Source organism: Chionomys nivalis, chromosome 7 (genome assembly GCF_950005125.1).
Source record: "Chionomys nivalis chromosome 7, mChiNiv1.1, whole genome shotgun sequence".
NCBI classification, from domain to species: domain Eukaryota; kingdom Metazoa; phylum Chordata; class Mammalia; order Rodentia; family Cricetidae; genus Chionomys; species Chionomys nivalis.
Genome location: NC_080092.1, coordinates 18,477,084 through 18,498,222, shown reverse-complemented (window position 1 = coordinate 18,498,222; position 21,139 = coordinate 18,477,084). Strand labels below are relative to the sequence as shown.

Here is a 21,139-nt window from a genome sequence, read left to right as displayed (position 1 = left end):
TTCCCATTTATGTGACTTCTGTCCCTGACAGGCCACTCCCTTAACAGGTAAGAACAGGGTAGCTAAGAGACTTGCCCAAGGGGAATCACACAGATAAGGAGAGGACTTCCGAGCCCCCAGTATAGTTTAGGATCTCTGCCTTCCTTCTTACTCGATGGTGGTGCTGTAATGAACACACTAGTCATCATCCTCAAGACTCGGTTTCATCATTTGTAAAATACAGAAACTAGGACACCACAGAAGCACTTGGAAGAATAAAAATGGATTAAATAGATCACGAAGCCCGGCGTTTGAAGTAATAAACTGTCATTTTTAATAAATGTTCCTCCCCTCCCCTCTCCTTCCCTCCTCATCTCCATTCTGCCATATGGCAAGGAGGCCCTGGGAAGCTAACAGACTTTTATTAGCACATTTACTATACAGGGTGTCAGTTCGATGCTAGTGACTAGGGGGTTGATTGGCCAGACTTTTATAATCAAAAAATCAACCAGCACTCACTGTCATTCTTCTCCAATTAGAACAAGGACTAACTCGAGAGTAGCTGAGTGTCAACCTCCGGACATATGGAGGGGCTTCGCTCTGACCTCCTAGAACGTATCTCTCAGCTTCGTATTCATTATGTTAACAGAAACAGAGATGGGCGATATCTGCATGCGAGCTTTCTCTCCCTTCCCTACCTCGCTCAGGCCCTGGGAAGCTGGCTTGCAGTGACTTTTCCAAAGAACGTCTTGGCCTCTACTTAATGTTGGCTTCAGCCACTGGGTTTTACTAGAAGGAGCTGGGAACAGTGGAAGGACAGTGGGGTCAGGAAATTTGCCCTTCTATCAAACCACTCCAGGGTGACTGCGTCCCTCTACTTAAGACACAGCTGCTTTTGTTGGGCTCGAAGATCAAGTTGCTCCCATTGCTCCCCAATGCCTCAAGGCAGCTGTGGCTCTGTTCTCGCCAGCCTGAGGAACTGTACCATCTCATCCCATCCACACTTCTGTCAACGTTAGCTCTCCTCACCTGGCCCCTGCAGTATCCCTTGGTCCTTACTGGAAAGGTATCCAGGGTCCTTTTCAGACTGACTTCCTAAACCCATCCAAGTCCAGCCTCGTGCCTGGCATTGAAAGGCCCAGGAAATACCACTCGACAAATAATAGCATCTGTCAGTGGATACGTGAGCCACGAAACCTGCAGGGAGATGGCAAGCAACACTGCGAGCGAAGGGCACATAAGAAAGCTGTTGATCCAGGTCCTAGTTTACCGACCAGACGCAGGAGGACGTGGGATCATGGTCAGGCTAGGTTTTCGGTTCCCACAAGAGCTGTCCAAGGCCGGTGTCTGTTCTGAGTTAGGGGGACACAGACTTTGTTCATTTCAGCTCTTTGGCACTTTTTTCCCTTTTCCTTTTCTCTTCGCTAGATTAGAATCGGAAATGGCCCTCCTGTGATGACGGCCGGGGCAGAGTTTAAAACTCTTTTATTAACCCCATTTGCGATAAAGCTGGCTCCCACATTGTGAACACAGCAAGCCCTTAAATGGATTACTCAGAAAAAGGATATAATTGATACCAACAGAAGAGACTTTTCCCTGCTCCCAACCTGTGGGAGAGATGATGGTTGCAGGCAACGCCTACATCTCTGCTTCACTTAGGGGAAAATCGCCCTGGGATGGGACGGAAGTTCGCCAGCCTCCCTTCTCTGTTTACCCATTCACCTGCACCATATCAGCAGACAGAAGACATTCTGCATGGAAATGGGGGGCAAGCTCGAATTATGCACTACGATCGAGGCTTTTATTGCTTCACCATAAACTGTAAATAAGAAGCAGACATGGAGACTATGCCAGCATGTGATGAAAGCTTTTCAAAAGAAAATAAAAAAGAGTTCTCTAGGTTACTCAGCGGAGAAGAATGGATGGAGGGGAAATACGATTAAAATGTTTGGATATTTTATTGGTGTTAGAAGGCTTCTCCGCTATTCCACCTAACGGATTTCTTTCACTGAATTAAAGGGCCACTTGAAAGGAACTGTCTGTGAGCTGATAAGGGAGATAATGAAACAGATCTATTAACAGTCGATAAAAAAAAAGGAGTAAAAGGCATTTTGGTATTGCTTATCAAAATAGAAGAATGCACCAATTAACTCAAAAGATAAACTGTAGTCAAAGGAGGGTTGTAGACTCCGCGGAAGACACGAATGTCATCTTTTGTGATTATTTTAAACTTTCTATTTGCAGAGAGCAGATATGGAAATTGGAATTTTTATTAGTCTTTCTGATGCAGCAGTAAGAAAATCAAAGGGTTATTTTTGACTTGGCTAGAAAATGAAACATTAGGTAAATTTTGACTTGTATGAAAAAACATCTCTTACAGGAACAAGTGGAAGAAATGGGGCAAAAAAGACACAAAGAAAAAAATGCCTAAACACAGTTCTGCCTTTTAAGCCAGCAAATGACCTAGAAGCAGCAGTCTCCTGCCTTGTCTTTTAATACAAAGTACCCTAAAACTGAACCAAGGGATCCCCCTGTATCTTTGCCAACCTCCCTACCGATGGGTGTAGACCTTATCAGAGCAGTTACTCGCTTGACATACACACAGGTGCTCAGAGCACAGGACAGGCTTAGCTCAAGGTCGGTCTTCACTCTGAGGGTGGCGAGAGAAGAGGTCCATGGGGGGAGCATCTGGTAGCTGGAGGCCCTGCATCAGATTCCTGCATCCCTGTGCACTGGTCCCCAGTACCACTCAGGCGACACTCTGCACACCAGAGTTGCATGCCCTTCCCCTCTCCCTCCTCAAGACCCCATGCACTGGAGCTGTACTTCCTTCCCTCTCCTTCCTCCTCCCCATCCTCCTCCTATGCAAGCACAGAAGTACTGCATGCATTCTAGTTCCAACTGCTCTGTCGCTCACACTCACTACGTGGAGCTGAGATTTCTGCTGTTTCCTCTCCTGCAAAGAAAGGGCCATAATAACGCCAACCTCATATGTTCTGTTCTATGACTAGGCACCATGTCCACGGTAAGTAACCAAAAAAAAATGCTGGTCACCATCAGCCTAAGCAATGTTACTAATGCTTCTCAAACAAGAGATCCACATTACCGAAGTTCTGCTTCACAAGTGACAGACAGTAATCAAACGCTGCTTGGGAAAATGTCAAAGCCTTGAAGCGCTCCGTGTATAACTAGAATTGAGAGGACTTTGAAGCATTCACTCACTACGCTGCTGAAGGGAAAACTGAGATCCAAGAGGGTACAGGATTTCCCCAAAGTAGCATGGGCAATGAATCCCAAATCAAATCAGAATCTCGTGCTTCTTGTCCCAAGGACAAAATCATTCTATTCTGAAGAGCTGTGAGTGGAAACAGGGGGCTGAGGGGCTGGAGAGACGGCTCAGTAGTTCAGAGTACTTGTTGCTCCTGTAGAAGACCCAGGTTCAATTCCCAGCCCCCACAGGGCAGCTCACAACCATCTGTAACTCAAGTTCCAGAGGATCTGATGCCCTCTTCTGACCTTTGAGGACACCAGGCACACATATGGTGGGCATACATGCAGGCAAGCAAGCATTCATGTATACAAAATGAAATAAATCTTTAAAAAATATGTGTGTTAAGAGAAGTGGAATCTGGTAGCAATGAGTTAGCCGCAACTGCCAATAAAGATGAACCAGCCAAGATTCCATGACACAAATAACATCAAAGCTGGGACCAAACTTCCCAGGCTGCACTCCTGGGCAGGAGCCATACTATGGGTAAACATCAGCAATAAGGAAGGAAGGAAGGAAAGAAAGAGAACCCAATCATTTCGCTGTCGTTTATCTGAATGTCAAGCTTTTCAATGAACAGTACATAGTCATCTCCTTACGAAACCCAAACCAAGGGTTAGGTAAAACGCTACAATGTTCAGAAAGGAAACCCGCCGTTCCTTGTCTCCCTATTCCATCAACGCCTACCTCAGATTCTGCAACCTGTCTGCACAGCTGGGAATGGCCAACAAGGAGTCTGCCCTTGCCTGGCCCTCTCCATCTCTCCTCCCCTCCTCTCCATTAAGCAGGAAGATAAATAACATCTGTCCCAATTGCTCTTTTAATGCACAAGCTGGGGAAGAAATTACAATCTCTCTGGAAGGGAAGGCATGGTTAGTCAACCTGACATTGCTGTCATCCAGGAAGCAGGGCATGTTGACTTAATTCATTTATTGCCTTCTGTTTTTCCTGTCACTGGAACCCGGTCCTTCTATCGATCTCGCCCAGCCAGCAGCATCCAGCCATACAATCTGATATCTGTGAACACTTGGTACAGTAATGAAGGGCTTTCTGCCGCAGAAGCATGAATTCCTGTGGCCCAGAGCTTGGGAATGTGATGTCAGGGCAGCGCACCGTTTTCACAGGCTGAAGAGCTGAAAATGAAAACTCGCTGGCACATCATCTGCTACTTACAAGACTCGGAGATTCTTCAGTCCAGCGAAGTCCATCTTGGTGATTCTGGTGATGTTATTTCTGTCCAGGTCACTGCAATGGAACAAAAACTCAGGTCAGATCTTTGCAGGTTACACTTACACTCTATTCAATGGCTTAGACTGGGGGAACGCTGCCTGTCAGGGGGTAGGCAATTCCAATGATTAATGATATCCCTTGAGCATGCCCAACTAACCTGAAGGAAATTGTATGGAATAAGCCTTTCATTATGTACACAGTGGAACCCAGTTACACTTAACTGCCTGTCTTCTGTGGTCCTTTCTTCAAGTAACAAACGTATCTCTCAGTGTCCCTACGCCCCCCAATTTTCAGATTAATTTATGCAAGTAGAACTGAGGCCTCCTCAAAATTCCAGGGGTTCCAGGGAGGAGCAGTTGACCCTGGCCAGGCTTTTAAGTACCTTCAATCCCTTTCATTGTCTCAGGAATGCATGCATGATTCAAAGAATAACTTTCTATCCACTGGGGTAGCAAAGCAGGTCAAAGTTCCCAGAAGGCATCTTGTATCACTAAAGGGCAGTGTTCCAGACCCAGATGACGAAAAGAGACACTCTTCATGGTGTTTTGTTAGCGTTTGGATCTGCTTATGCCTGAAGCCAGATACTTCCGTATTTTAGCATTTTGTGAGTCGATCTATTCCATTTTATTTTCATTTTGGTTTAAATCAGCTCAGAGTTCCCAGAAGCCATCTTGCCTCCACTAAAGGACAGCGTTCCAGACCAAGAAGATGAAAACAACCATTTTATTTCTATTCCTTGAAATCGAAAAGAATGGTCACTGGCTTTGGTACATTACCGAATAGGTATAAACAGACAGCACACCCTTGTCTAGTAGGCCAAACAAAACTTGTCTAGGTTCTAACTAGTTGGCAAATTCCCTGAGTTTAGTTTCTAACAGGTGCCAACACCGTCGAGCCTGTGCGTAGCAGGTAGTAAAAGCTAATTCTACAGAGTAGGCAAAGGCAGCTGCCTGGATGAGTTCAGCCTCAACTTGGAAGCTTAGGGGCATTTGTCATGGGGGAGCTGAAAGCTCGGCATGACAGTTCCTGGGGTAAAGGTGAAGGAGGCATCGTGGGTGGTAGGAAGTCAAGGTTAAAGGGGAGCTGAAGTTAAGAACAAACGTGTGAACAACTGGATAAACATTCTGTATTTCCTGAAATCTCCTATGAGCCCTAGATGAAAAAGGGAGGGGGCATTGGGAACATTTTAATTTTTAATTTACTTTGGTTTGTGTTGCATTTGTTTTGCTGTGACAGTTTGCCTGTCTAGAACACCTGATGGTCTAATAAAGATCTGACGGCCAATAGCGAGGCAGGAGCAAGGGTAGGCAGGACTGGCAGGCAGTGAGAATATATAGGAGAAATCTGGGAGCAGGGGTTCAGAGGAGTAGCCTGAGAAGGAGGAGGACATTGGGGGCCAGACATCCAGCTACACAGTAATCCCCAGAGCAAAGGGAAGATTTATAAAAGTAAGAGAAAAGAAGAAGCCCAGAGGCTAAAGGCAGAGGGGATAATATAAATTAAGAAAAGCAGGTAAGAAACAAGCCGACCTAAGACGTGATGTTTCTAAATAAGAGTAAGGCTTCGTGTGGGATTCGTGTGGGATCTAGGTGGCGGGCCCCCAAATGAGTCCAAAGAACTTACTACTACTAAGGAAGGAGACATAAAAATATTACAGTTCTTAACACTGGAAGCTGAAGAATGAATCCATTCATATTGTGCCCTCCTGATGAGAAGAAAAGCTTTCAGGGTTTGAGCCTGTGGAGTTCCTACAAGGGTGTTTGTAAATTGAGTTTATATACTGCCACAAGTCACTCAATGTACAGAATCTGCTTTGAAAAAAAAATGTGTGTTGCCTGATGTGGAGTGCCCTTCTGTATGCTGTAAATATGTTTTTATTATCATTGATTAATAAAGAAGCTGATTTGGTCAATAGTCAGGCAAAATACAGCCAGGTGGGAAATCCAAACAAAGATACCGAGAGAAAGAAGACAGAGTCGGGAAAATGCTGGGGAAGCAGGATGTGAGGCAACAAGCCACGAGCCTTGTGGTAAAATGTAGAATAATAGAAATGGGCTGATTTAAGTTGCAAGAGCTAGTTAATAACAAGCCTGAGCTAATATGCCAAACACTTTGTAATTAATATTAAGCCTCTGAGTGATTATTCAGGAACTGGTAGGCAGGCAAATAGTCTACAGTTGCAGCTGCCTGCTTCCATGGTACAAACATTAGAGCACACACACACACAGAGATTTACCAGTAGCGGTAAATCTTATGGGAGCAGTGCTATTATGTGTCTGCTGTCAGCCAAGGCATCAAGATAGTCTCCCTGGATTACCAAGAGTCACCTGTCCGACAACAGGTCTCCACGAAGACCTGTGAGTTATAGGTTTGCATTAGAGCAGTCACATTGTGGTGCCCCCCCCCACACACACCGTAAATTGATTTTGCTATTTCCTAACTGTAAGTTTGCTATTGTTATACATCATATTATAAGTATCTGCTATGCAGAATATCTGATACATGACCCTCAAGGGGTTGTGACTCACAGATCACATTAGGTCATAGGTCACTGTTGCATTAGACAAGAAGGAGAGCAGTTTCCAATTTCTGCACTTTGTGTGAGGAGCAATTGAGTCTGAGGAGAGATAACTTTGCTGATATGAGAAATTACAGTGAGATTAAAATTCAAGCATGGCCTTGGGTAACCTCACCTAGACTCCACTTCTCTTTCTTCAGTTTCCCCCTCCTAGGCCAGGCATCCAAACTGTTTTTTAGTTTGTGATGGAGGACCACCCCATTTCACTTCCGCTACCTATGCAGGGTGTCAGTGAGGAAAGGGCCCAGGCACACACTGACGCCAGGATCGCCCAGCAGTGGAGAGATAGCTGGGATCCAGTAACGTCTCTAGCATGGTAAGCACTCTTCTCTGCTCCCCCCAGAGTCCGGATGGATGTGTGGGGACCCTGATAACTGGGAAAATGACAAAGGCAGTTGAGGGTTTAATTACCATGACAGAGCGTGGCACTGCGGCAGCTCCTGCTGCCAGCTGATGCGCTGATATTTTCAATTAATAGTCATTATGAGAAGGAATGCAGTGTGCCACAGAGGCGCTGAGGACATAGTGGGGTGGGATATACTGTGAGGGTCCTCACATAGAGTCCAGGAGCTGAGTTCCTTGCCCAGCCAACCTCCTGAGAGGCCCGTGACTAAGGATCAAAATGACACACATGACCTCAAGAGCTTTTTGTTTTTGAAGGTTAAATGAAGATGCTATACTCATAGGGCTTATCCATCACTAAATTTGGGATTACTCTAACTAGTTGAAGTACATTCCCCTACCTACCTACATAACGCAAAGAAATTTTAGTTCACCAAAACAAATCAGGTACCCCATTCCCATGTCTTAAGTCATTGACCAAAGTGATTACTTTGGGGTGATCTGTTTCATAACACTGAAGGTGTGGAACAAAGAGGGAGAAAAAGACACCTACTGAATATTTAATTCACCACTACGAGTAAAATGGATTCCCATGGCTCTCCATGGCAAAGGTGATTCTCCATGACTGCTGCTTTTTTTTTTTTTTTTTTTTTTTTGCTTTTTTCGAGACAGGGTTTCTCTGTGGTTTTGGAGCCTGTCCTGGAACTAGCTCTTGTAGACCAGGCTGGTCTCGAACTCACAGAGATCCACCTGCCTCTGCCTCCCAAGTGCTGGGATTAAAGGCGTGCGCCACCACCGCCCGGCCATGACTGCTGCTTTGAGACCCTAGCGCAGTCCTGTCATTACAGTCAAGGATGGCTCAAGGAAAGAAGGCATTTATGTCTTCTGGAGATGAGGTAAGAAGCGGCCCTGCGCTCATCCTTGGCCCAATAAACACTGCTTAAGCGAGGATGTCCACCCATTCAGGTGGAGTTAACAGAAGCACAGGAATCACTACGGCCTGACTTTACTCTTTACTCCATTCACTGAACCCTTGCAGGCTAGTAAGCTGTTCATCAAACACAACAGACTGCATTTCCAAGATTTCCTTGAGTGTGACCATGTGACTGAGTTCAGAGCACTGCACAATGGGCTAAAATAATACATGCTGCCTTCAGGGCAGAGCTATGAAATTCCCTGCCCAATGCTTCACACCCTTCCTTGGCCTGTATCTTGGGCTGGATTCAGAAAATAATGGAGGACTCGCAAGGTGGCACATGGTCAGAGCCCATGTCCCTGAATGACTACATGGGACAGAGATGCCTTCCTTGCCTCCTGATCTGTACCCATCAGATTCAGACATATTCCAGAAACAGCGTCAAAGCCACCCAAATCCAGGGGCTGTTTGTCACAGCAGTCTGTCCTGTCAGGTTCAATGTCTATAACTTTCTATCCTTTTTGGTTTTCATCTTGTCTTCATAACACATCTGAACAATAAGTATTATTGTTTCCATCAACAGACGAATGTCTGTAGGTGAACCTCCCTAAGAGCATCTCTCTGCCGAGCCTACCCTATGCGCCGAGCCCTTTGCTAACGCTCTGGGTACCTCTTGAATCTATGAGCCATTGTTTACTGTCTCACTTTTCACACAAGGAGACTTGGTCTCCTCCTCTGCTCTTTAGAAGAGTTTCACCCAGAGGAAAACTTGGGCATGAGGTCACATGTCAGTAAGTAAAATAGCACTAGAACCCAGACTGTCTGAATGCAGAAGCCAGGTGTGTGCGTGCATGCGTGTGTGTTCACACAAGGATACATGCCCACAGATGCGCCTGAGAGGGCAGAAGTCAATGTCAAGTGTCTTCCTTTGTTCTCTACCTTATTTTGTTGTTGTGGCAGAGTCTGGGGCTCATCAATTGGTTAGACTGTCTAACCACGTTAGACGTGAGCACCTAGGATCCTCTGTCTCTGCATCTGGGTCCTGGAATTGCAGACAAACACCATGATGCCTGAATTTCTGCATGAGTGCAAGGGGATCGTGATTTAGGTCCTCACGTTTGCACAGCAAAGCCCTTTACCCAGTGATCCAGCTCCCCAACCCTATAAAAATGACCCTGTAGGCCAGGTCATCTTTAGCCATCGAATTCTGATGCCCATCTATCACAACTCTGAGTATTTTCACACCCTGTAAAGTTATCTACTGGATGAATGGGGAGGGACAGAAAGTACAAAAACAAATAGAATGAGAGAACATAGTTTCTCCTCTCTTTACTTGGATGGAAACAAAGGAATACACCTGTTGGCTTGATTGCCCCCAGTTCCAGCCAAAATCGTACACTTTCTGTCCTATCTCCCACCAAAGCTGGACAGTAGCAACACTGAGCCTCTCTGCAAGCCCAAGGATGCTCTCTAATCTTCACCCATGACTGGTATCTCCCATGCTGCCTCTGTAAACAGCCGTCACCATAGCAATCTCCTGCATTGGTTTCCCCATCCCAACAAATGAATCATAAAGCACAGTTGAGATTTGAGTTCTGTGGTATTTTCACATCTGTTTGACACCTTGGGTGGAGTGGGGAGGAAGAAGAATTCAGAGCAACACTGGAAAAAAAAATGAAACAAAAATAACACGGTCTGGGCCAGGCTCTTGTCTCTGTCTTGGCACATGCACACACGGACCCCTTTCCTCCTTCACTCCGCAGCATTCCTACAGATCTTTCTCTGAGTCATAGCGCATCTGGGAAGGGGAAGTATCAAGATCTGCCCCCAGTGAAACAGCACAGCATGGAGAAAACGAGACATCCGAGGAAAAGCCAGAGGCTGTGGGTTTGAATCCCAGCTTCCTCACTACCCAGCTGGGTGACGTTAGCAAAGACACAACTTCACTCAGACCCAGATATGACAGCTGCTGCTAGGACACTCCTAAGATGTGACCCCAAATGTCAGCTCTACGGGGTTACCTAGAGGCTCAAGCAGAAAGCATGTGACGAGTGGTCTTGGGAGAACCCGTGGAACAGATGGGTGACGGGTAGGGAGAGGATGGTGGTGTAGGCTGGGATGCAGTTGAGAGACGTTTGTCTGGGATGGAGAAGCACAAGAATGGCCCCCATCTCACTGGGGTTCAGATTACAGTTTCCCCACTGGATGATTGTACTTGGACAATTAGATCACCAATTTTAACAAAACAGATGAGACACTCAACAGATTGTTGTAAAACGGATCCTGGGTTAGATGATCTTGCCAACTTTGGGCTTGTATAAATGCCTGCGCATGTCGAAAGCAGACTGGTTAAGCTAAACTGTCCAGAGGGCAGGGGAGATACACTATGTCTGACCTTTGGTACAGTGAGACATAATTCACATCATCATAGTCAGAAGCAACTCCACACAGAGAACATACCACACACAGAGACTGGACTCTTATATCTGTCAGATCCTGGCACAACTCTGCAAAGAGCCACCTTCTGCACTACAGAACAGAAGACAGAGTCTCAATCTGGGAATTGCACATAACAAAGAAGTTGCACAGGCTACACAGGCCAAGAATGGAAGTTAGGTTCCATTGGGATGAAGTCTACAGGGTACTGTGAATAGAGAAGGCTGGGCAGTCTTGTCAGCTTTCAGATCTACTAGGATGGATATATTTTGGGATCTATAACCAAGCTGGCTTTTAAAAAATCTAGAATGTAGCTTGGTCCTTGTTCTCAACACTTTGGAGCTGAAATAAACTAAGTCATGAGATGCTTGGAAAATACGCAAAACAAAATGTTGGGAGTCTACATTCCACAGTGAGTGGGGCAGAGAAAGAGCAGAGATCAACTAAATCATAAGATACTCGGAAAATATGCAAAATGAAATGTCGGGGGATGGTTCTACATTCCGTGGTGAATGGGCAGATAAAGAGAGGTGTCGAGAGCAGCAGCGCTTAAGCGGAAACTCAGAGAAAACCTTTTAGAATATAGGGTAAGGGAGGACAGGATGAGAAGGACCGGGTGACAGCAAGGACAGGGGTAGGAATTACAAAGGAAGGAAGGACTACAGCCAATCAGGAAGATCTTAAAGTCTTCACACGTTGTAGCGATACACGACAAAGTCTGACAGCATGGATTTGGGACTCCTGTCCAGAAACTGAATAAAAGGGGCCAGGATCAAAGGTGCATCACAGACCCCACCTGCAACCAAGGTAAAAGGGGGCAAAGGGCCTTGGCCTGGGTGTCAGTCACCTACTCCACCCTTCCATCCAGGGAAAAGACCCAATTGCTCACACTGGGCTGCCTTGGGAGCTCTCCCATCTTCCAGTAAGGTGGGTGGAGGTGGGAAGCAGCGGCAGGGGGGGACAAGGAAGCCATTCTCCTGGGACTTTCCCCGGGAGCTCAGCCAGGTCAGCACATTTTTCTGCCAAGGGTCACAGCTCCTTCTAGGGACTATGCCCATGCTATCCTTGAGAACACTTAGCTTCCTCTCCCCTCTTCTGCCTTAGAGATGGAAACTCCTCTACAGTTTTATGTCCTGGGTTCCACAGTGCCTCTGTGGTTCCCTGAGCTACACCTATACCCTGAAATCGTTCTCAAGTAACTGCATCCACCAGAGCTAACTCTCAGCTGAGTTTTCTGTCTGGTTTCTGTTTCTTCCTGATATATCATTCACGCACTCACTCGTTCATGTATTCATTCAACAAACAGGTCTTCCCCACAAACTGCTGGGTTATAGAAAATAACAGTGATATGGCCCTTGGCCTTAAAGAGAGCAGTTCATGGGGAACGATTAAAGGAGCGGTTTCCATAAAGTGTGGTAATGTCTATGCCACAAATTCATACGCTCATCTTAGAAGGGCCAGACAACAAATGCCTGTTGTTTTTTCTTGCCTGTCATGTTTTCTTTCTTTCCCTTTTGTGTTCTCTCTCTCTATCTCTCTATCTATCTACCTACCTATCTACCTATCTATCTATCTATCTATCTATCTATCTATCTATCTATCTATCTATCTATCTATGTCTTTTTTATGCATACATGTCTGTATACCACATGCCTACCTGGTGATGGCTGAGGCCAGAAGAGGCTGTTGGACGCCCTTGGATTGGAGTTACAGATGGTTGTGAGATGCCACCTGGGTGCTGAGAATCAAACCCTGGCCCTCTGCTGTAGCAGCTAGTGTTTTTACCTGCTGAGCCATCTCTCCAGGCTCTGTTCTGCAGTGAAAACTGCCACAGACTTAAACGAATGAGTAGAGGGCAAATTGCACCTGTATGCAAATAAAACTTTATTAGGAAAAAGTGGTCAAAGAGGCTTAGTTGAGCCAGGCAGTGGTGGCACACACCTTTAATTCCAGAACTTGGGAGGTAGAGGCAGGCGGATCTCAGTCAGTTCAAGACCAGCCTAGTCTACAAAGTGAATTCCCAAAGAGCCAGGACAGAGAAACTCTGTCTAGGGGAGGAGGGGTAAAGGAGGAAAAAGAAAAAAGAGGCTAAGTTGTCTCTGGGACCATAGCTCACAAACCCCTGTTCTCTCCTATGCCAGAGGCATAAACAAACCCTATAAGGGAGTATGGTTGGAGAGCGGTGGCCCTGTAGGTAGAGGGTGGATTTCAGGGAAAGGTGGCATTTTAACTGAGACCTCAAAAATGAGCTGGGCACAGTTGGGTTGGCATGGGAATACGTGAGAGAGAATAAAAGGATTTGGAAAGAAGAAATAGCAAATATAAAAGCCCAGAGGCACTGCCTCAGGGTAAAAGCAAGCAGACATTTTTTGACTCGTCAAGCAGGAGGCAAAAGAGAGCATATGCCCTCCCCCCCAACTGTTCCTTCCTTCCTTCCTTCCTTCCTTCCTTCCTTCCTTCCTTCCTTTCTTCCTTCCTTCCTCCCTCCACCCTTCCTGCCCCTGACTCCCATCCCCCTCGCTTCCTCCCTTCATCCATCCCTATGACCAGTCTTTACTAATCACCGCTCCGGGCCCGGAACGCCATTGTGGCTAAGGCTAGAAGACTAAACAACAAATTCCCTTTAAAGAAACTTGAATTCTTGGTGAGTGTGGAAGACAGATCCAAAGCTGGTGGCTAAGGACACCCCCTTCCCTTTTCCTTCAGGTGGGCAGGACCTTGGGCTTGCTTCCAAGCAGCTAGCACAGGGAAGGCGAAAAGGATGCTCTTTTGATGTATTTTATGCCGCTTTGTGCTCATCTTGCTCAGGGCCTCTTTTTGGCTGTGATGAAGCACGTGGCCATGTCTGCATGGCAAGAACTCGGGTCGGCCTCGACATCACGCAGCGGGGTATGGGAACCGACAATAGTAAAACAACCTGAAGCCTTGGGTCTAACGACCTCAAAGGATGCCCTCCTCCACCAATGAGCCCACGGGAATGGAAGGAGTCCACAGCCTCGAGCAGCATCGTGACTAAAGCCCTGTCAGACGCATAGGCAGAGGCTCAGCCGTCTCTGAGGTGCCTACTGGTACTGTTTAAAGCAGCCACCTTTGTGGTAAGATTGCTTGGCAGCAAGAGGAGGCAAATGGCATCGGAGACCATACACAAACAACGTAAACAAACAACAGGACCAGAGATTATGATAGGTAACCAGACAATAGCGCTAGAGACGGCATGGAGAATAAAGGTGGGGGGTGCAAGAAAGTGGGGGCTCTGCCTTGTCTGGGGCAGGTGTGGGAACCTCTCTTGCATAGAGAGATATTATGTCTGAGACCAGAGGGAAGGGAGTCAGCTGAGGGGAGGAGGTGCTGAAGGGAGAAGGTTCCAGGTAGAAGAATATAAACAAACAGACCCAGAGAGATGCTAGGAGCAGAAAGAGCCGGATAGAACAAAAGGGCAGACAGCATCCCATGGGCTGACTTAGGTCTTGCACTACCAGGACCACAAAAGGGGTCAGCAGGAAAGTGACTGAGACAGCAGCCATAAGCCATCTTCCCTCAGAGAAATTCTGCCCCATACAACACAATTAACTTCCCACAGAGGTGTACTTGGTGTCCCAGCACAACAGCACCTCATCCCTGTCCACAGCTTACCTCGCTGGACTCTTCCTTCCTCTGACCTGCAGACACTTACTGGGAACCCACTAGACCCCCCACCATGCTAGGCACTCTGCCCGCACATACGTTTCTGTCCGGTCTGGAAAGCTTTCGTGTCCGCTCACCACCCCAACACCACGGCCATGTTATGGGTAGAATTATATACCCACAAGTCTATGTTGAAGCACCGAGCCCCGCTAATGTGAATGCGGTCATATTTGAAAAAGACTCTTCGTAGATGCCATCAGGTTCAAGCGAGTTCATCGGGATGGGCTCTAAGCCAGTGTGATTACTGTCCTTAAAAGATGAAGAAGATGAAGGAGCAGAGACACAGGAACGACGCCGCGTGAAGGAGAGCCAAGCAGCCACCAAACACGAAGTACCAAGGACTGTCAACCCCTGCCTGAAGCCAGGAGGAGGGAGAGAGGGAGGGAGGGGAGAGGGAGAGAGAGACAGAGAGACAGAGAGAGACAGAGAGACAGAGACTCACTCAAGTATGGCCTGCCAGCACCCCCATTTCCAATTTCTGTTTTCCACAAACTGAAAGCAGAAATGTCCGTGATTTTTAGGCACGCAGGTGTTTGCCACGAAAGCCCAATAAAACCGATACTCCCAATTTTCAGGCATCCCCTGAGCCCCCCAGTCTTCCCCTCTGAACTGAACGGCCCAGCCTTTGTGCAGCTCATTTGGGTCTTTCCTCACATTACATTCTTGTCTCCCACCTCACGGGCTGCTACCTGCTTCCTGTGCGCCTGACTCGGCTCCCGAAGACCAAAGGGGATACTCCTCACACTTCGTCCTGGACGCCTTGGATGAAGTAAGGCCCCTTGGGGACCCTGAAAGAAATGTGTACTGGACTTGTCATCTCACAGGCATGAGGCAGGATATTGTGTTGGTGGTAATATTTTTTTAATTTCATAGTTTGGTTCTTGGTATCTTAGTGTTTTCTGTGGTGATTATGAATTACATACATGGGATGGTGGATCACAGTCTTCAAGATTAATGCTCAGAAAAGAATAAATTAGTCGTCTTAGGAAGGCCTTGAGGAAGATAACTTGGGCGTCACGCTCATTCCCTGTGCCATATTGTGCCCTACAGACATGGTCACAGGCAACTCTGACAGAGCCAACTTCCCACGCCCCTCCAAAAACTAAGACCTGCTTGATAAAGTAAAAGGTAGAAACCTTTCAAGGTGGACATTGGGCCATTTGCCCAAGACATGTGACGAGCGCAATTGTCGTTCTCGGGAGCTAGTCAGATTGTCCTGCACCCGTGTGTGTCCTTCTGTCTTTGTTTCGTCTGTCAGCCGCTTGCCTGGCCTGATGGCGGAGAAGAGCCAGCCTGTGTTCCCGAACCATCCGACTCCCATCCTACCAGGTCCCAGGTGTCTGTGTTTCCCCGCGGAGGCCTCACGGGGCTCCCTCACACTCTGCTCCCCTGACACCCACCAGGAGGCATTGTTCAAGTGTTCTCTGAATTCTGCACTTCATTCTCAACCCTTACATAACCCAACCCAAGTTTAAAAACACACACACACATACAGGGAAGAAGAAATGGCTGAATTTGATTTAAAAAAAAAAAAAAAAAACTGGCTTCACACCACCACAGTTGTTGGGGAACCGAGCCTCCCTGGGCTACATCTCTGACTTGGCAGCGCCTTAGAATATCTAATTTTACACCTGCAAACGCCTGCAGCCAACCCTGTGCACACAGCTCCCAGCAGAGGGAAGAACCAGCCAAACAGAAGGGGTAACCTGGGCGTCTGGCTGGGGTCGCGGGGAGGCTCTGCAAGGCAGTGGGGCAGGCAAGAGCTCTCTTGGCTCTCCTTCCCTGCAGCGGGAGTACCCCCTGCTTCCTTTAGCTTCATGCTCTAGGGCAGAAAAACGTAGGGATACAGCCATCACTGGGATGAGGGAGAGAAGTAGAAGTTGCAGGCTCTAGCCCCCGAGGGAATCCTGACCTACAGACCTGTTTTGTCTAAGTCTCCTTGTGATCTTCACATGTATAAATTAACTCAATTTTCAACATTTTGGACAATTCTAGAATTGCCTGGTCTGTCTTCCCTCTACCGCCCTTCCAAAATCAGATGACCAGATAACTTTGGACCTTTGTGGCAATAATAATAATAAGCTAATAATAAGAGACACACTGAGAAGGGTGACCAACCCTTGACATGCACCAGTTGTCCTATTTGCTTACTGGTGCTGTGACGAGACACCGTGATAAAATCTACTGGAGGGGGTGTTGTTTAGCTTCTACTTCCAGACAGGAGTCCAGTGTTGAGGAGGGTGAGGGCAGGAACCACAGAGGAAAACTACTGACTAGCTTGTTCAGCTACTTCCCTCTACAGCCCAGGCCCATTTGCTTAGTAATGACGATACCCATGGTGGAATGAATCATCCTCCATTTATCAGCACGGAAGAAAATGCCCCACGGATATGCTCTCAGGCAAATCTGATGGAGACAATTTCCCAACTGAGGTTCCCTCTTCCCAGGTGACTCAAGCTGGACCAAACTGTCAGAAGCCCAGAGCTCATCTGCCCACCTCAGGAACTTTCCTCGCCTGGGTTATACATTCGGTTTTTACGGGCATGTGAGCTTAGGTATCCATGATCTTTTCTTCCTCTCTAGCTCATGACATGAATTTGGAAAAGTTTCTCCCCTTATTTAAAAAGAAAAAAAAAAGACCAACTGATTGAGCCACTAAAGTCACTAACAATTATTGGCTTTGGATTCTGCTATTTTCTTCAACAAGGTTTTATTTTTGAAAGGTTATGTAACCCCAACCAATAGAGGTACAAATGCTGCAGGCAGCTACATGGAGACCTAAGTAAATTTCTGCTAAATGGTAATTATTATGGAAGAGACGATGTGTACTGACTTTCCGGCGTATGAAGTCAATGAGGTGCTCCCATTTTATGAATGGCGGTGCAGGGAGATTAAAGCACTTGTCTAGGGTCACGAGCTGGCAAATAACATAGCAGCATTTACGCCCAGGTGGTCAGAGTACCAGATGCCTAACAACAGTGCAACTGAAGCATGAAGTCCTGAAGCGTGACACACAAATGGAAATGTCTACTCGGGAAATGTTAGTAATATCCCATCATTTTAGCTAAACTGATAAACTCCACCTTCTTGGGATAAGGACCATACTTTGGTTATATCTCAATTCTCAGGGTCAGCACAACATTTGGCACCTAAAAGTCATAAACAACAAACAAACAAACATCAAAAATGGTGGAGTCACTTGAACTTGAGCTCTTAAATGAACTATTTTTTAAGGTTTTAAAGATTTTTTTTCTTTTTTTTTTTTGATTTTCGAGACAGGGTTTCTCCATATTAAAGATTTATTTTTATTTATGTGTATGTGAAAGAAAGCGAATGCCACATGTCTGCAGGTGTCCAGAGGTTCAGAAGAGGGTGTCAGATGTCCTGGACCAGGAGTTATAGGTGCTTATGAGTCACCCAACATGGGTGCTGAGAACTGAATTGAGGACCCCTTGGAAGAGCAGCAATTGCTCTTAGTTGCTAAGCCATCTCTCCCAGCCCTGATATTACGCGTTTTAATTGAGTTATACTTGAAGATGTCTTAAAATGTAGTGTGTTCATTATCCAAGTTGAATACTTTTGTAAGTCAGTGAGGACGCCACTAATATTTACAAGTTAGATGAGTAAATATTGGGACTGTCTAAGGCAAGTCACTAAAATCAGTCTCCTGGCTAGAGCCACAAATACTCTTGGTAGCACGAGTGTCAAAGGTGTCACAAAGAGTATCGTTGCTCATTATGTCTTTGTTCTTTTGTTGCGACTGTTTGATTTTTGAGACAGGGTTCTTTTATGTCAACCATATGGTCTCTAAACGCACCATGTAGTTCAGGCTGGTCTCAAACTTGTGATGATCCTCCTGCCTCAGCCTCCCTAACTCTGGAATTACAACTGCGCACCACCATCCGGTCCACTTGGGTCTCTGCCCATTTCCAAGTCTGCAGCTCTTTGTGGGGCATGCTATGGTTGTACTTCTGAATGGGGCAAACCTCCAAGTCTAACCAGGAACACAGCACACGTGTTATGAACTAACTTACAGTATGGGGCACTGATCACTTTAAGAAAAGAAGATGGATCAGCCCACGGAATGCAATGATTGCTGCAAGAATATAAACATGGGTCACACTGGAACTGGCTACATGCTTTGTATAAACACTAATAAAGTGAGTTCAGGCTGAGCTGTGACTTTAAAGGAAATTCTTCTCCATAAACATGTCCTGCCATGCCCTAATAACTCTTTAATTTGATGCACATTTGGGAAGGATGATGCTAAGTAATCACAGAATAATGTTAAGGTCTGTTGCGAAGGGGGCGGGGTGAAGTGATGCAACTTGGAGCTAACACTATCCACCAGAAGGCTGGCTTCTCTTCTCCTTTCACACATGGAGGGAATCTGCCAAGTGACACGCAGGAAACCAGAGGCAGGTCTCTGCAGGTTCGGCACAGGGTGTCGTCGGATGGCATCATGTGAATCTCCTGGCTGGCCCATTTCCAGTCAGTCTTCTCTATCTGGGGAAGGGATGGGTGGCTTCCATTGGCACACGGGTCTCTCGACTTTGTAGAACAGAGTTCTTGCTTTTTGATGACACCCAAAGCTCCTTGAGAAAGGAGAATGCTTGCCACTTAGCGAGGCATCCACAAGCCAGACGCTGCTCTGAACCCCTGTAAGATGGCATGGTGGCACGGAGTCAGGAATAAGTAGATAGGTGTGTAGCTTAGAGGCGAAGAGCCCATCTTATAACATGCTAATCATGTGGTTTTGGACAACCATCCTTGTTGTCTGCAGAATGGCTTAGTAGCCCTTGCTGATCCTCAGAAGTCTTGTTAGAAAACCAAATGAGATCACTTTGGGGGGGGGACGACAAAACATTTGATAAATTTTAAAAGGCTTGAATAAATTAGGAACCACTACTGCTGAGAACGTGCAAAAATGATGGCTAATGACAATTTTTCTGTGTACTGTTTTCATAATATATCAAGTTCTGTTCATTTCCTTTAAGTCCTCTTAGCAACCCCATAATAATCTTATCATTATTCTACCATTTTGTAGGCAAGTCAAGTCCAGAGAGGTTAAGTAGCGTGCCCCAGTTCAGACACATTCAGACGCACTGCCCACAGAGCAATGGTTCTAATGGGCAGAGCTAGAACAGCTCCTGTTCTCCACTACTAAGTTCTCAAGAAACTAAAGTCACCAGTTTATTAGGCTGCGAGCAATGTGGACAAGGGCTGCCTGGAGTCTCTTCCAGGTCTCCAGCAACCAGTGCAGGACTAGGAAGGTAATCAGGTGATGGCCGTTAGTTCCCCTCCCTAACCACCTGTTTGTAGACTAACTCTTGGCATTTGTGTAGAACCACCCCGAGCTGTTATGACACTTCTCCAAGTTCATAGACCCCATCCCTCAATCCTCCTTGGCTCTCCACCTTCTGCAAGGTAAAGGGCCTCAGTCCAATACCCCAACTGTCTAGAAACACAACCCAAATGGCTCATCCGACAGGCAGTTCCTCTGCAGCCACAAGGGTCATTCCGGACACCAAGTCTTTGCCCAGGCTAGCCTCCCATCTCAGGGCCCTCTTCTCTAGATCACAATGAACTGAAGATGTCAGGAAGCTTGGCTGAGGAAAGGCGACCCTTTCAGTAGACCGAAGAGCTGGAAAGGAAGAGAATGTCTCTACAGTGAGACACTGGGTCTGGGGCAGGCCCACCAACTCTGCTGAGGTGGGAGTCACTCCTTGCCATCTGGCACTGATAAAATGCCAAGGGACAGGAACAAGACAGGGAGGGAGAAGGGCCTGTCTGATTGTCCAACCCATCCTTCGTGTCCAGACTCAGGGAAGGCAAGTCTCCTTTCATGAACCATGAAACCATATCTTGCTTATTATGACAATTTGAAAAAGCTCCCTGATTATTCCTTGGGGAATCCAATTTGTTTCCTTTGTAAAGAGGAAACAATTCTCTTCTCGGTTTGGGAGGTGGGGACATTCCATTTATCTTGAGGGGGAAGAAATCTGTTTCCCATTATGAATCACGTTCTATTCATAGGTCTATTTGTGAAGAATAAATCTCTACAATTCACGTGGAGAAAAAACTTCTCTCCTTACCCTCCTACACACACCCATGAGGGCTAAGCAAAGAGGCTCCCACCTGCCCCTTCTCCAGACTTTGCGCCAGGGCTGGCTTTCCATCCTTTGCTCTGAGGAGGGAAATGTTTACTCATCCCCTAGAAATCAGCAGTATCCTCAAGTCATCCTGAGTAGCTGATAAAATTACCTCCAGTAATTCATTCAGCATAAGCAGAAATGACAATAAATTCCAAACCCCAAGTCCCTGTGTTCTGGGACAGGGGTCAGCAAGCTGCAGGCCTCAAGCCAAATTAAGTCCACTGCTTGTTCTATGGCCTGGGAGCTAAGAATAGATTTTATGTTTTTTAACTGGTTAGGAAAAAAATTAAAAGTATACTGTTTCATGACACATAAAATTACATGAAATTCAAATTTTGATAGCCATAAATACGATTTTCTTGGAACACAGCCCACAATCACCCACTTACATAGTGCTTATGGCTGGGTTTGCTCTATGTGGACAGAACTGAGTCCTGTCATCTCACTAAGGCTATAGGATCCCCAGAAACTAAATAATTACTTGCAGCTTTAGTAGAAAATGTTTGCTGACTCTTGATCTAGAAGCCACTATACTCCAGCAAGGTCAAAAA

General features: G+C 46.4%; 1 protein-coding gene across 1 annotated transcript in view; it reads right to left on the bottom strand.

Annotated features, from left to right (window-relative positions):
- Slit3 (slit guidance ligand 3) overlaps positions 1–21,139 on the bottom strand; it is a 593,945-nt gene that overhangs the window by 540,561 nt on the left and 32,245 nt on the right. The window contains exon 2 of the mRNA XM_057774230.1: positions 4,421–4,492. Coding sequence (XP_057630213.1) covers positions 4,421–4,492 — 72 coding nt within the window. The remainder of the gene's footprint in view (positions 1–4,420; positions 4,493–21,139) is intronic.